General features: G+C 39.1%; 1 protein-coding gene across 1 annotated transcript in view; it reads right to left on the reverse strand.

Moving 5' to 3' along the window:
• ABCB11 (ATP binding cassette subfamily B member 11) overlaps positions 1-16845 on the reverse strand; it is a 38301-nt gene that overhangs the window by 6581 nt on the left and 14875 nt on the right. Inside the window, exons 12-22 of the mRNA XM_040069680.1 lie at positions 15974-16084; positions 14928-15053; positions 13968-14171; positions 12570-12740; positions 11997-12198; positions 11188-11266; positions 10164-10299; positions 8428-8586; positions 3326-3430; positions 3063-3224; positions 1047-1250 (exon numbers count right to left, since the gene is read on the reverse strand). Coding sequence (XP_039925614.1) covers positions 1047-1250; positions 3063-3224; positions 3326-3430; positions 8428-8586; positions 10164-10299; positions 11188-11266; positions 11997-12198; positions 12570-12740; positions 13968-14171; positions 14928-15053; positions 15974-16084 — 1659 coding nt within the window. The remainder of the gene's footprint in view (positions 1-1046; positions 1251-3062; positions 3225-3325; positions 3431-8427; positions 8587-10163; positions 10300-11187; positions 11267-11996; positions 12199-12569; positions 12741-13967; positions 14172-14927; positions 15054-15973; positions 16085-16845) is intronic.

Here is a 16845-nt window from a genome sequence, read left to right on the forward strand (position 1 = left end):
AATTTCACCCTTTTAATCTCAATAAATTTTATTAAGAAATTGTTTTAAAATGCTGTAGTTTGCTTGGACTTTGATGGTAGATTCATAATGTAACACATTCCTTTGGGAGGCAAGTGTGGTATTATAGCTTATGAATGTTTTCAGCATGTAGGAAAAGTTCTGAATGTAGACAGTCAAGAGAAATCCAGTTTCAGGGTTGGGTTTTTTTCCCTGGCCAAAATTGAGAGTCAATGTCTTGCATTATCATTCAGTGTGAAGGAGCAGATAATAGGTATGGTGAATTGGATTGTGCAGATTTTTTCCATGTTTAGTACGGCTGATGAGCAATCACTTTGGAAGAACTCTGTTTTTAGCATTCGGATGCAGTGCTGGCAAATAAATTAGAAAATAACACCAGACACAATCAATCATCACCAAAACTGCTGAAGCATTGAGTGTCTTCTTCATCACAGCCTCTGGGTTGTTCTATTGAGTAAGAACTGTTGCCTTGACTCATTTGTGAAGTTTCTCTCCTTGTCAAGAAGTATTTTGATTTAAAACTTTTGTAAATAATTAACCATTCTGGGTGTGGGCAGTTCTTAAGATGGGAAGGGCTAAGAGCTTAATTCTTAAGCTGGTACAACCCATCAAAGGAAAAACTGTCCTTTCTAAAATCCACATACTGATTTGAGGTTCAGTGCCTGATTCTCAGGTGTGAGCATTTCTAGGTGAGCGAGTATCACTGCTTTCTGAGGACAGCTTAATCACAGGGCATCAGCAAATGGGAGTTTAATAAAACCCAACAAAGGTGAACTGGACTGCTGAAAGATCTGTGTCTACCGCTTCAGTCCAGTAACTTTTGCAAGGTCAGTCACATGCTATGCAGCAAGTGCTCTTGCAGTTGGGGAGTTCCCAATGCTGTTTCAGTGGTTTAACAAACTGAAATATTGCAACTTATTCACAAAACATTGCCAGTTTCATGACATTTGAATTACTGATGGTCCCTAAAGACTGACTTTTCATCTACCCATGACTGAAAATATAAATTAGGCTTTAAACAGCATTACCCGTCCAGTAGCTTCCAGTGCTTTCTTGTCCTGTGAGGCAAATCCTGTCAGCATTTTAGCCTGCACAGCTCCAGATAAAGCCAAAAATGGCAGGAAACACATTATTACCAAACTCAGTTTCCAGCTGAAGTAGAAGGCAATGATCATGGCCACCCCAATGTTAGTTAGGGAATTGACAATCATTCCTATCTGTGATCCAGTTGCCTTTGAAGAAAAGAAACAGACATGATTGATTTGTACTTCAAAAACAAATTACACAAATCTTCCTATAAAAAAAAACTTCAGAAAACTGTAAATTAAAATAACAAAAGGCACTAACAGCTACTGACTGCACTGGAGTTTAGACAGTCTGGATATACTGTTTCCAATTAAGTGAGTCAAGAGGAGGACTGCAAATGTCCAATATTCCTTTGATCCACCAAATTTGCCATTGAGAATTCAGAAGATTGATTCTACTGATTGTGAAAAAGATAATCTAACTATTAAAATCTGTTGCCTTGGTTCCCTGGAGAATCACTTATCTGAATTGTTTAGCCTCTGCATTTATTCATATAGATATAAATAATCAACAAGACCATTTTATAACTTAGCTATTAACAACAAAGCCTCAGCTCTGCTAAAATCAGTAAGCAACATCACTGAAAAGAGATGAAACAAAGTTGCATTTCTGCCTATCCCTTTGTTAAGGAAAGAAATTAAATGCATCTTTGACATAATCTTTATTGAATGACAGCTCCTTATGTACTTCAACAAAACTATTCTTTCTAATAGTCTTATTTACTCAAAAGTAATTTTCTTTCATAGCAGTAAACAGCACCTGAAATAGGAACTATTATTGCTGTGTATTAGAATAAAAATGTACATTTGATATCCTTGATTGCAGTCAAACTCATTTACAGGGTATGAACTTGGCAGCACAAAATGTTCATGATCTCCTCCTCCTCTGACCTGCAGCAAGGTCTGTGACAGGCAGTGAAGGGTGCAGGGCACTGCTGCTCAGGTAGCTCTGGTCTCCCTCACCCCCTGCAAGATGTGGGTTGGATGGCTGTGCCTCACTGCTGTGCCTCACTCTTGTGCTTTGAACAAATTTGTCCCTTAGGAGGCTATTAAGTGGTTCAGTCAGAGGTTTACAAGTTTATTTATTTCAGTTAAAAGATACCCTCTAAGTGCCTGTGAGGTTTGCAGCAGGTTTTCCGATTCTGTAGAAATTGCTGCTGATAGGGGTTTTAAAAACCTCTGCTCTAAAACCCATGTTAATTTTTTTTTTTTAATTAACTTACAATTTTCAGTTAAGCTGAAACATGACAATTTTTGCAACAAAAGAAATTTGTACATCTCCTTCCTTGTTTCTAGAAAACTGCCTGAATTGCGGTGCAGCAAAATGGCATCTGACTCACTTCTACCAAAGGATCAGTTCAGATAGGGAACATATATAGCTCAGCGTGATTTCACCCTCGGCCTCTAAGGAACACGACGCATGCATTTAGTGTCTCACTTTCCCAAACACTGAAACCGACTGCAGGATTCCCAGCTGGAGCACCAGCCAGCACTGCAGATTGGTTTTTCAAGGGGGTTGTCAGTTTAGATCAAAATTGCCACAACATGCACAATACCATGCTGAAAACTGGAAAACATGGTTATTAATGACTATCACTAGCATAGTATTTTGACATGTTTTTGAAATAAACACTTTATCATTGTGGCACAAAGCTACTTCATCCCCAGAAAAAAAAAAAGAAAATCAAACTTCGGCACTCGGTGTTCCTTCCCATTCCACTGTTGGTTGGTATTTTATTGATTTTGGAGTCCTTGTTTGTATTTTTAGGATATTCCATATACTACTGTTGGTTCCACAGGGGCAGTCTGTGATGAATAGAAATAGCTTAATTGGCTAAAGAAGAACTGATCTACGCTGATCTGGCTGGTTGCATGGCAGCTCATTTCTGTGACAACATGCCAAAATAGGCCTTCAATCTGCGCCTGTAGTAGAATGATCCATAAGGTGCCAGGTCTTACCCCTTGGACCTGTGAGGCGTCTGTTGCAAGTCTGGTAGTCAAAGCACCGGGGCTGTTCTTCCGGTCATCAAACCAACCAATGTCTTGCCCGAGCATAGCCTGGAAACCAATCTTCCTTAACCGTCTTGTAAGCAGCTCACCAGACTTGGCAAAGGTGTATCCCTGGGGTCCATGAGAATAAATAAAGACTGTGCAGAGAGGGAGACCCACCGAGAAAGGGTGCAAAGCCCAAAATATGTATTGCTAAATTGGACTGCTATTACCTGTAGAAACTGTGTGAAAAATGAAAGAACTCCGACTAAGACGAAGAGCACGCAGACACCATTGATCTGGTTTTTTTGGTTTTCTTCATCAAGAATGGAGAAGGTCTTTGAAAAGAAATAAATAGAAATGTCAGTTTTGCTGTGTGTGACGTTTGTTTTTGACTCCCAATTGCCAAGTGCAGGAACCCATCCTGCAACCAAAGCCAGAACAGAGAGTTCTCCCTCACCCCCTACATAATGGGTTTTACTTCTGTTAACCAGCAAGGTCAGTATACTCGGTGTCTGGACACATTACTCCTATTTGTGGCCTATCCTTGGCTATAACTGACCACTCACCCCCCACTGTAAATAATGATAACCAGAGAATAGCAATGTCATAAACAGCATAGCAACAAAGCAACAGTGCACCAGCACCTTACCTCCTCTCTGCTCTGGGCCAATTGCAACTTTATTGGGCTCTACAAAATAAAGTCTGTAAATGATTATACCCCAGTGTGACTTCCTTCATGGCATTACAGATGCTGTAAGTTGCCATAGGAAGGCTCCAAGAGGAACCCACTGTTTTCCTGAAGGAGTGTGGATACAAGCCATTAGCGTACTGCTCAGCACTGGAGAAAAAGCATTAGCCCTTAAAGGGGAGTCCCTCCCCCCATTCAGTACAAATCTCTGTGGTATTTTAATTTTTTTAATGTCTGGTCTTTTTTAACACCTGCCAATGTTATGGGCTGCTGCTGAAGAGGTGGCCCAAATTCATCCTTTAGCGATTCCTTTCAATCCGAGAAGATTACCTATCTGAAGTTCTTTATGTGAACTGTTTCTGCTGTCTCCAGATAAAGGTCTTAAATTAATGCTCACTGGATTTCACAGGTAGAATTACTATAAATTGTCTAATCTCTCAATCTTATCTGCAAGATATTATTTTATTATTATCTGCAAGATTTTATTATTAAGAATAACTTAGGCATTCAAGTTCTGCCTATATCAAAACTAGACTAAATTCTTCCAGGTGAGTAATTAACAGTAGAAAGTGGAGGAATTTTCATTACAGCTACAAAATTACATTAAAATAAACTTAAGTACTTAAAAGGTCAAGCCATGTTATTTTTTGTTTGAAATAAGCAATACCTCAAAGTAACAGAAAGGAATTAGAGCATGAATTTAAGAAAAATAAATAGCTGCTCTCTAGTGGGAATTTCACTTCAAGTATTTTAACTCTGTTTATCAGTCCCTTGGCAACTAAATAAATCATGCAGTTTCCAAAATAATATCGTAACAGCCCTTAGTGTTTCTAGCTAAGAGCTGTTCCAACACCACCCTGTCTTATCAGTAGCAAGTATATTACTGTCTTAGATGAATGTTTGTTTTAAAGAAAAAAAATTACCAGGTCTGTTTTAATCTGTCATAGTAAGAAAAAAAACATACAGTGATCTGCAGCTGTTCCTATCCCCATAATGAAATCCACCGTACTTTCAGTAATCCATGTTTGATCCCAAACTTAACAGGCTGCTGAGCAGATTTCATCTGTCTTTGTAAATTGTGTATCTAAGAGAGATAACACTGTTTTGGTTTTGCTTGTTGGGTTTTTGCCTGTGTTGTTTTGATTTTGCTGGGGTTTTTTTTCTGTCAGAAATATTCTAGTTAAATACTTGGACAGAACGAGATACAAGGTGCACTCATAAATTGTGTCCTATGAGGATTCTGGATTTTAGACTGGCTCTGGTATTGTGGTAGGATTTTCTGTGTCATCATGGTGTCCAGTATCTAGACATGAAAAGGAAAGTGGAGTTCATAGTAGTGGTCATGCCAGAAGCAGAGCTAGCCAAAAAACATAACCAAGGGCATAACTAACAATTCTGTATTGTGAATACTCCTTCATGTTGATGTCATGCAATTGCAGCACTGTGGTACTTTTCTGTATGAAAAAATATCAGCAAGATCTCTGTTGAAACTAACAGGAATTCTAATGAGTACAACTAGGAAATAGTATGATAACCACAGTATATGATGGATCATGGTAAATGTGTAGTTGTGAATTGTGATGAATAACACTCCTCTCCAGAGATACTGTTGCCTTTTTCACAGGTGTCCTGAGTATTATCTCTGCACAGTCATCCAGAAACACTGGGATGGCCCCAAATGTGGGTTGAACTTAATATTTCTTCCTTTCACACTTCAAAGTCTTTCTCTCTAGTCAAACAAATAAATTGCAAACACAAGACAGCACTGTGAACAGATATAAATGCTTTCCCTAGGACCCTACAATGAGTCCCAGTAAGTATTTATGCTTGTTATAGAGAAAATTTTGTCCGTTGCTTCTGTATGGCTAGATGGTGGGCAAAATGAAGTAGGATTTCTCATTTCAAGAAAGTCAAGGCAATACAGTTTCTGATTTCAGGAGGCTGGATCCATATCCATGCTTTTGGAAAGGGCTCATGAAAAGGGAGAGTGTTGTGAGCCTTTGTGTTAATATTCTATCCATATCACCCACATTCAAAGTGGTTCCCCTGCTTTCTCTTATGCAAGAAATATGTGATGAAAGGCCTTCCCTGTTCCTGTGCCTAGGCTCTCCATTGCATCTAAAGGCTGAGAGAACTACAATGTCTGCCACACACCTTGAGCATTTGTGATGAAGACAGTTATTGGTCAGCATGGGATTCCTGTTGCAAGCTATAAATTCAAGGAAGAATGGGCATAAGAAAAGAACAGGCTGAAGTACGTGCTTACACACTCCCTAAACTGAGAGCAAAAACAATTTATAGTCTTGAAGAAGGAAATGTGGATAACAATCATCAGGAAGAGATCTTGGTATTGCAGAGGCCTTTTGTCCCCGCTTACAAATCTGTCCTGTAAAATTGAACTATCCCATTCTGCAGCTATCCTAATATGGTAAGTTATATTTTTAATCTGTGTTCTTTATTAAAAAAATAACACTGATCATGGCAACATGCAGCATGGACAATAGCAGCGGGTTTATGAAAGATTTGTTGCTGCGGTGTCCATATTCAGATCATCTAAGTCTAAGCAGTTTTAGTGGAGACTTTTATCTTTTATCTGGAGCCTTGGACTCCAATAGCAGTAAGAGCACATTTTTCAGTGGAGTTTCACTGGAAAGGATCCATGCTCCCAGACAATTCCTCAGAGAGAACCAAAGTGTAAGTAAAAGAAACTACTGAAAACTTTGTTCAAAAGGTACATGCACAGTATTATCCAGCTCTTCATTGACTTTTTGGGATTAATTTCTGAAAACCTTCAGGGCAGACTTAGCTAAATTTGTCCCTTCATAGCTGCGGGGATTTTTCCCTCACTTCCTCAGCATATTTGTCCCAGAGTACATGCCCACGTGTCTGACACAACAACATTGCAGATATTTGGGCAGATGCAAAAGCAGATGTATATTCCATCTGCCTGCCTGCCTTGGCACCAGGCAGAAATATTTTAAATTCATGAATAATAAAACACAGATATTGGATCTCCCTCATGTTCGTTATCGCTTGCTTTTTCTTGTAGCCTCTCTTTGATAGACTGAGGCCTTCAAAAGTAGGAATTCATCCTTGGCAATGAAGGTATTTAGCATCTTGCAGCATGACATCAGCCCCAGATCTCCCAAGGTCTAGAAGACTCCTCCCCAAAGGAATCAAAGGTAAGATTCACTGTGGAATGCGTATAGCAGTGTCTCACCTGCTGTCTAGTGAAAGCCACAGCCCTTGACATGAGGTCTAGACACTCACAAAGTGTTTGGAGGTGGCACACCTATGCCTAAAGGCCAAGCACATTGGGCAGAAGTGCTAAGTGGATCAACAGGGCCTGGGAACATCCTTTACTCTCCTGCTCACAGGATCTTAGTTAACAAATGTGAAGCTGCAAGGAAATGTGATTCATAGTCCTAAGCAAATTTCCAAAGAGAAATGTCTAAGCCAAAATAATATCCCAAAAAAACAAACAACAAAAGGTCAAGCTTTCTTTTGATAGATTGCTGGCACTGCTCTTAGAATCTTTTTCTACCAGGAGCTCAAATGCTGGGTCATTCATCCATTCATTCACTTTTTCCTGCCTGTAAGGTTTTTGACCTCCAGTATCTGTCTGCCTTTTAGGGCATACATTTTAGCACCCATGTGTACCTACCATGACTTATGCAAGTGAGTGGGAAGCACAGGTTTTATCCTACATTAGATGGGTATCAAAACCACAAAAACAATGGTATTCCCATTTTGTTCCTAGTGAATGTGACGTTACTTTACTTAATAAGACACAGCATGAACAGATGGGTTTTCTCTAGCCTAATTCTTGAAAATTTAGGACCCTCAGGCACCAGTCAGAGCAGCACTGAATGTCTTCAGGCAGCCCTCCAGTTTCCCATCAACTTGGCAAGCATTTCCCCAGAAAGCTTTTAGACAAAAGGGGAAGCAACCTTTTTCTATCACCACAAGTTTTTGAAGAAATAAACACTCATGGCTGAACTTGACAAGTTTCAAGAGAAGTGGTGGATTTTGATAATATTGTATCTTTTAGTGAATGTTAATGTTTAAAGCCTATTGCTACTTTCTGCTTCCAAACCTGTTGATGCAAGCGTGCTCTCTGCTGGTGGCTGTGAACCCAGGTGCAATTACCTACCTCTCCCTGGGCATTCTGCAGGGAGCAGGCAGGAAAAAAGGGCCTGAAATATGTAAACAAAAAAGTGAAGTATTTTCTGATCCAAAGCTTTCTCAAAGGCTTGCCAAGTCTGTACAATAAAATTCTGCAGAGAATGACCTTTGCATGTGTCTCTCTCCACTGTACCTGCATGTGAGGTATATTTTGTCTCATCTAAAATAAACTGTATGCAAATATAGTAACCCATTCCCAACAGTTCCTAGAAAATGAATAAAAGAGATAATGAAGAGCATATGACAAATGCTGATAAGCATATCCCTTCAAAGAGCTTTAATGACTGTCTGATGACAGTGATATAAATCTCTACTGAATAATTGCTTATAGGCAAGAAGGTTAACCCCATTTACTTGAAGAGATCTAAAGATTTGCCAGAACATGTCAAATTGTGCATCTTATATTCAGTCTCCTCTGTTTCAGAGCTAAAATACTCTATAAAATGTTACCATACATACCCCGAGAATCTGACTGAATAACAAAGCATAGAGTGGATTGACGGCTCCATTCGCAGCTGCTGCCAGAGATCCAAGCACCAAGTATGGCCATTCAGAGGCATTGTATTTCAAAATTCTGGTAAATGGTACAGGCTTGGCATCTTCTTCCACAACAGATTCCTAAAAAAACAGGTGGGATTTCTGAAGTAAATTACTTCCATCAGCGATGCTCTCCCTTTGACAGTGAGATAAAATAGTTAGCCTTGTTTGTTAAACTAGTGGCCCAAACAGCTGCTCTAGCTTTGGACAGGAGGGGCAGAGATGACTGCTCTCTGGAGCTCTTTTGTGGCCCTAGTAAGTCAAGTTTACTTAACAAAAGGGTTAAATAAACAACAGCCTTTACCATCCCTGGGGAAAAAGAGAGAGATTCATACATTTTGCAGCTCCAATTGTTCCAGCTGCAGAGGTTATTTACAACCAGTTTAAGATTTTCTGCCACTGAAACTCAGGCTATTTCCTTTCAGCTGTTCCCTTCCAGACGAGGTGTGATGAAATACCCAGTGCCAAAGCTTAAATTCCTTCCTCACAAGCAGCTTTTTCTGTCACTCATTCAATCTCTTAAATATTATTTTTCAGTATTTTAAGTGGCCACACTGATCAGACTGCATCAAATTAACAGGTATGTGTTGTATATATCAGATATGTGATATAATTAAAACAAGTGAAATTTCAGAGTGATACCTGGATTCAGCTTTTTACATGGTAATTATGCCTCCCTTCTGTGAAACATCCTCAGACTATATGCTGAATTCCCATAATTATGCCCAGTAAGGGCAGAATATTCATCATCAAATTATAACTTATCCTGCAGTTTGATTTATGCAGAATTTTTGTAACACTTAAAGTCCTCAGCTCTGCTCATCTCCCTCAATTCATATGACTAGAAACAGCCAGACAAAAGAGACACTGTGAAGACCTACCTTTTGGAAATATGCAGGGAGGAGTGGGTGGAAGCATCTTGTATTTTCTCTTTTTTCTGAGCTTTCTGAGTGCCAGAGTGACAGTTCCCAAACCCTCTATTTATCTACAGAACAGGCTTGGCAATAGCAAGAAGGGTAACTTCTAACTGCTGCTCTCTGCAGCGAACAACTGTGGCCACGCAAATGCATGCAGGGAGCTTCATAGGCACTTTGGAAACACACTGTGCATATTCCTACATATTCTGTGTAATTTTAAGGCATGCTGGCCTTTATTTTCTACGCCAGTTGATTGCATGAGGACAGTGACAGTGAAAGGATTCTGACTTAGGTTGAAGTGAGTGTGTCTCTGCTCAATTCTCCAGATGATTTTTAGATGAAAATGAATTTATTCTTTACTGAACAAGAAGCAGTGCCATTTGTATCACTGAGTACCCATTAATTACATTTCACAGACTGAACCGTTTGATTTTTTGTCACTTAATTCAGCTTTTATGAATATATGTTTTTCAACTAAATCTTCAACTTATACCAATTTACCAACAGGTAGATAGCAAATAGCAAAACTTCTCTGCTAGAAATTTTACATGGACCAATAATCAAAATGCAGCCTAGGGTTTACACAGAGATAGGAATTGAAACTGTGGTTTTGTTTAAGGAGAGAAAAGGATCAAGCCAAGCTATAAGCTCCTAAGCTATAAGCACATAGCTATAGGTGATCATTAACGAGTAATATAACCTATTCAGTCAAAAATTTCATAACAACCTATTGAACCTGACCTGTTTTGCTTTTCCATCATCTTCTCCATAAGAAGGCATATGATAGGCAGACTCTGCAGGGTCTCCTCCAATAGACAGTGGAGGGTCAGGGACCACATTAGAGAGCTGGGATCTTGAGCGCTGCCGAAGTGAAGCTCTGCAAAGAGAACAGAAATGGCCTGTTCTTCACAGCTTAGTAACAACATTAATTGCTTGCAAAGCAGGTACAGTTTTCATATCAGCTAAATCAGAATGCATTGAAGCAGTTCATAGGAATCCCACAGACTTTTTCTTTCTTGAATATGTTCTCTCAACTTCTTGGGAAGAAAATATCTCACCAACTGGGACAAATTCTTTTCAAAATCATATTCCACTCACACCACTCAGACATTGAGTTAGACAGACCATGTACTGTGTATTTGTTAAGTAAAACTGTGGTGTGTCCTACTACATTTGCACAAGTTATTAAGACACCAAGCCAAATCACTGTTCCCACTACCAGTAATTCAGTCCAGCAAAACAGGATGTTGAAACAAACCACCTCTCTTTCTGACAAAACATAACTCTGTAATGTAGGAGATGTATTCATTTGCCTGACATGGGCTTGCCTGGAAGAAATAATAAATACCTAGCTACAAGACTGGCTGTAAAATGCTTTCACTTTCATCAAGTAGAAGCCATAATAAAAATGTCCTTGTCGATTACATTGATTTCTCAAGTAATTGCACAGCAGTAATTTTTCAAATGACTGGACTGAAAGTGCATTAGATATTACAACTAAGGCTGTTTGTTAGTAATATCAAAATCATAGCATTAACAGAGCAGATCAAAATTAGAGAGAAGGTACTATGGATAGAAAGGACCAAAATTAAGAGCCTTGCTATTTATCCATGGGCTTCAATCAGTAACATTATTACTCAAGCTATTTCTTTGCAAGAGAACTCTCAGTAAAATGCTTGCAGCCCTTCAACCTTTTTTTACACAGCACACAGAAAAGTGATTTCTTAGCCTGGAAACATTGAGATTTAGCATTTTTAAGACTCACCGCAAACTGGCCCGATAGCTTCCCCTGCTGAATGACTGGACATTCTCAAGATTTGGCTCAACCACGTTATTCTCTGCTGCTGCAAAATACAGTATATAGAGCTCTGCAGTTAGTGCTAAAATTGAATACAACCTAAGTACACTGTGACTCTGCAAAGTGCATAGTCTCCAAGTTATAAATGGAATACTGTGTAGAAGGCAAGGGGTGTAATATAACCTTGCTACTCAAGCTACATGTTTCACAAGTTTTATATTTGTATTTGAAATGAGGAAGTTAAATGAATCTTAGCCCAAGGACCATCTCACTTCAGATGTGACTGCTAAAGCCTTTTTTACCTATTTTAACTCTGCAATTGCTCTCTTATTTAAAGATAATCATATTCAATGTATGCTTCACAAAAATATAACAGATCATTCTATTAGACCTTAATTTCCAGAAGCTTTGATTCACATCTGCCTCTAGTAAAACAAATAGGATGATGTCAGCATAGTCTGCAATGTGCCTGAATTCCAAATGCAGCAGAACTGGACTTTTGGCACTCCGTGGAGCTATAAAATGATGGATATTACAGGTGAGAACTAATGTTTCAGGGCAGACTTATATTAGGAAGGTCTTTCAGTGCATGTGCATGTGCAGCAAAACCAATTCAGCCAGGGCTATCAATGCATTACTTCTATGAATGACAAAATTCAGCCATAAAAGCAGAATAAAAAGGGCAGCTACTAACCCTTACTAAAAGAAAAAAAAATTAAAATCTTCATTCTGTGTTATTTTTTATGTGATTTTATAAAAGAAAACAAAATGTTTACTTTCTGTTTCTTCTCTGTTAGGTGCTGCGTCTCCTTTGTTTTGTAGGGTCACCAACATGAAATAAACCCCTTTCCTCTGCAAGAGTTCCTCGTGAGTTCCTCTCTCTACAGCCCTGCCGTGCTCAAACCCGACGATGACGTCGGCGGCTTTGATGGTAGACAGGCGGTGAGCGATGGAGATCGCGGTGCGGCCGAGGCGAGCCTGGAGGAGACAACAACAGCCCCACTCCCAGCACAGCACACTGAAATGCCGGCAGTGTGCCGTGCAATCTAAAGGCTCATCAAATTAACTGGGGTCCTTCCAGTGGGCTCAGCTCCCTTTGACCTTAGATGCATTCACAGCCCACAGAGAAGCATGTTTCTGGGCAAAGGGAGGTATATGTTCCTGTTGATGTCCCAATGTAAGAAAGAATTATTCTCGGTCCATAACACTAAGGTTCTACTTGTACTTGGGAAACAGTTATTAAGAAATGCTTCTCACTGATTTGTTGCAATTCAGTTGCACCCTTTGCAGAGTGCATTATAAATAATTTCTGCCCTTTTGAGTCTGATTTTTGCTTTACTATAGCAAACCTTATGAAGTGCTTCTTGGACAATCGCTTCACTTTCATTATCCAGTGCTGACGTAGCCATATCCAGGAGCAGGATTTTGGGATTTCGCACCAAAGCTCGAGCAATAGCTATCCTCTGTTTTTGACCTCCACTCATCTGGCTTCCACCCTCTCCAACATGAGTGTCAAATTGCTGTGTGAAGGAAAAAAGTGAAAATTAAACAGATAAGAAAAAAGCCTGTTGGGCTTCTGGTGAAGATATTGGTAAAATCTCTCAGATTTGTCCTTGGAGTAGACTTCAAACAAAAACGTTAGTGCAGCAAGTTCAAAGAGCAACAGGTGAAATAACTTTCTTCATAATGTACAAGATCATTTTGCCTGAACCAAGTTTTCAACCCCGTGCCAAAAGTACGCACTGTTTAAAAAGGTGAGATGTTCTGGTTCAGCTCGAAACAGCTATCTCAGCAAAGCCGAAATGGAGAGGAATCACCCACCCACTCTCCATCAGATGACTCACAAGCAAACTTCTCCCAGAGCTGGCCTCGTCTGCTGATGACCTGTGACTTATGAACACTGTGATTCATGGATACCGTACTCTGGTTCAGGTAGAGAATTAAATAAACACATAAAGCTGGGCATATCAAGAAACAGGATAATTATATTCACTTAGAGCTAAATCTTTTTATTCCTCCATTTCCATAAAATAAATAGGGGCCCTTAAACAGCCTTTCAGTGAATGGTTTCCTATAAGTCTGGAAATGCTTATATGGAGGATAAAAACAATGTAGTAATATTAGTTAATGGTACTTGAATCATGTCAATAACATTCACTGTTGTAACATGTCATTTTCAGAAGCTACTTGGCAAAATAACATTCTAGAAAAGTAGAGAGCTTAATACTATCCAATTTGGGCTTTGTAAGGAGGAATGATTGAAGCCCTGGAAGAAACCGGAAGAGGAACCTCCAGCTGGCTTACAGAGCTTGTATAAGGAGGTAAGTTTGTGAGCATCGGTGCAGACAGGTGAAGTAACAAATGCTGGCTAGTGAGAGGCTGGGCTCTACATTGCTTTAGGCCTGAGCTGAAACAGATCTCCAAAGCATGAAAAATACATTTTTTTTAATCATGCTATGATTAGTACCATGATATTGAATGTTGTATAAATGATTCCTGAGAAACTAATTCTTCTCAGGGTTGTATTTTGGGGTGGGAGGATGGGTGTTTGCTTTTGTAACATGGTGGCATACATGTAGTAAGACTTAAATAACTGTAGTGAAAGGAAAAGTTGTTGCCTCCTATCTGTATTAATCTTCTGCCTTTCCCCTTGAACACAAATCGCTGCAGACTAGGAGGGACAAAAGGACAAAAACATTCTTATTTCTTATCAAACTCTGCCTAACACTTTCCAAGGCAGAGCATACCTGTGGTAAGTCCATGATGAAATTGTAAGCATTGGCCTGTTTGGCTGCTTTGATTATGTCTTCCATGGTAGCCTCGTCCCGCCCGTAGCGAATGTTCTCCGCAATCGTGGTGGCAAAGAGCACTGGCTCTTGTTCAACTATGCCAATCTGCGAGCGCAGCCACTGGATATTCAGGGAACGAATGTCGTGGCCATCCAGGGTAATCTACAATTAGACCATGGACACAAAATCAGGAAAAAAATCAGGAACATTATCCCCTCCACTTCAGAGACAAAAACACAGTGGAAGTGAAAGGCCTGTGATGCTGTGTTTCCATGACCAGCGTAAAAATCAGCTTTCAGATATAGAAGGTGGCAAAGCAGTGGCTCTTGGAGCTGTGCTCTTTGATTACATTTCCCATTTCTGCTTGGCATCAGAAATAAAACCAAGTGAGAAGTAATAATGAAAGTGATGGTTTTGTTACTTACGTATGTTTTTTATGTTCAAATACAGTTCAACATGCATGTGATTGTGTGTTCCTATTTGATATAGGAACACATAAATGGAATGAGAATTTGAATACATATAATCCATATTCTTAACCGAGCCATTACTAAGTGGTAATTGCATATACTCTAGTGATATTATGGGTTAATGTTTAAATGTTCAATACTGTGTTTTCCAGAAAACATTTGTCACTCCTGAATTATCATTTCTATAGGTATAGTTTTTACACAGATTTAGCACTGAATTTTTATTTTCTCCTAACAGTTTGCTCTTTCACAAAGTTGTTTTTATAAGACTATTAAGCACAGTCTTATAAAAGAAATATGCAGGAAGATATTTCACTCATTTAAAAAATATTTTTTTTTAAAAAAAGAAAGGAATGAAAAGGAAGTTAGTAGTCTTCCTTCCCACCTTGGAGAAGTAAACATTCAGTTTCTGGAGCCAGAGAAACACATTCTAGGCTGGGACACTCACCATGCCATCAGTGGGGTCATAGAAACGCTGGATGAGCTGTATTGTTGTACTTTTGCCAGCTCCACTAGCTCCAACAAAAGCTGTTGTCTCTCCTGCTTTAATAACCATATTAAGGTTATCCAAAATCTGGATAGGAAAAAAAAAAACCACAAAACCAGAATCTATCTATTTTAATTATCTCACAGTCATACAACCAAGTGAGTATATTCTGTACCTTAAAGTAAAGATTCAAAGCAATTTCACAAAACTCAGAAAAGTATTATGAAGAAAGAGAATAAAGGAAACCACATATTTTTACACTGTTTGAAGACTTTGTAGATGCAGACCACTCATTTCTACAACAGGCAGGCAGGTTTTGATCTTTCATTGTTCCTGTTGTTGATCATTAAGAACCAGTCAAATTAATGACACTAGAGAATTTAGTAAATTATATTCCCTTTAAAGAACACTGTGCATGTATTGTGAATGTATGTTAAAGCATAAATATTAAGAATATAACGGAAATTCTGTAGAAAAATCTGATACAACATGTGCTTCCATCTTTAGAAGTAATAGCACTGATATGCTTGTCCAATAAGAATTTGTCAATTCAAACAGGAAATAGTGGGATATACAGCCTACACTCCTGTCCCTTTCCTAGCATTTTAATGGGTCACATGATGCATCCCCAGGGTAGCGGAAGAGTTTTATAAAATCTCCTTGCACCATTCAGTTTATTACTCTGTGTTCTGGCTTGTACACATTGATACAAGGGCATCATTGATTGTAAGAGAAGCTGTCTGCAGGTGAATTTGCCTGAAATTACCAGGAGTTTATGTTCAGCAGCAAGGAATATGTGGATGGGGCAAAGGATAAGTCAGAATGGTAAAATAAGCCAAACAGTAAGCAGAGCACTTTAATGGAAGACTTACTCAATCTACTTTTAAACAAAGAATCTGGGCTTCTGGAAAACAATCTCTACTGAAAATCTAGAGATTGCTGGCAGAACCAGGATATTTTGCTTGTTTACAATAACTGTGTTCACAGGATAGGTGATGAATAATTACCTTTACATCTGGTCTGGATGGATAATTGAATGTTACGTTATGAAATTCAATTTCACCTCGTAGTTTATCCAGCTTGTAGCCATCTTCTGACATGCAGTCAATGGTGGGTTTCTAGGATGAAATTTATTGGGTTATTTATTTGCTGTTAAACAGTCAACAGTGCTGCAGGAGATAAACACTCCCAATACCAATCAAAGCACTTGGCTGCATGGAGCCAGCTGCAGGCTGTGCCCCAGGGGTAGCAGGCAAAGAACATGGAATTGAAGGCCAGAGTGATGGGGGAGTTGTCAGTGGTGGGTACCACAGACAAGAAGGATGCACCCTCTTCTCATTGAAGGCTTACTGCAAACACCACAGCCAACCACTCAGGCAGTTTTTGCTGGAACTGAATAGCCGACTGACTGAGGCATTTTGACTAAGCTGATTTAGCCAGCTCTTCAGGGATAAAATGGCACTACCTCACTCAAAAATATTCTCTCACAACACTGAACAACCAATTTGTTGCTGAAAATCTCCAGGCTTTGCTACTTGGCAATTAAAACATCCATCCTTTTGCACCCAGTCCTGAGAGCTGAAATACTGAAGTTTTCCTAAGAAGTACCTTGGGTCTCGCATATTTATGGCCAGATCTTGGGTATTGTGGACTGCTAGACATGAGCAGACAACTAAGAGAAATTTGAGGAATCACAAAGAAATAAAATTTTCTAAGGATAGATTTCTGAAGCATGGAATACAGATAGTAAATTAAAACTACAGTAATGAATATTTGATAACTGAAATGTGCATTTTTTTTCATATAGCCTAACAGATTGAAAGGAAAGTTAAAAGGAGAAATGTGTATGTTCTAAGAAGTTAAGAACAGCTCCAGGATT

The sequence above is a fragment of the Hirundo rustica genome, chromosome 7, assembly GCF_015227805.2.
Source record: "Hirundo rustica isolate bHirRus1 chromosome 7, bHirRus1.pri.v3, whole genome shotgun sequence".
NCBI classification, from domain to species: domain Eukaryota; kingdom Metazoa; phylum Chordata; class Aves; order Passeriformes; family Hirundinidae; genus Hirundo; species Hirundo rustica.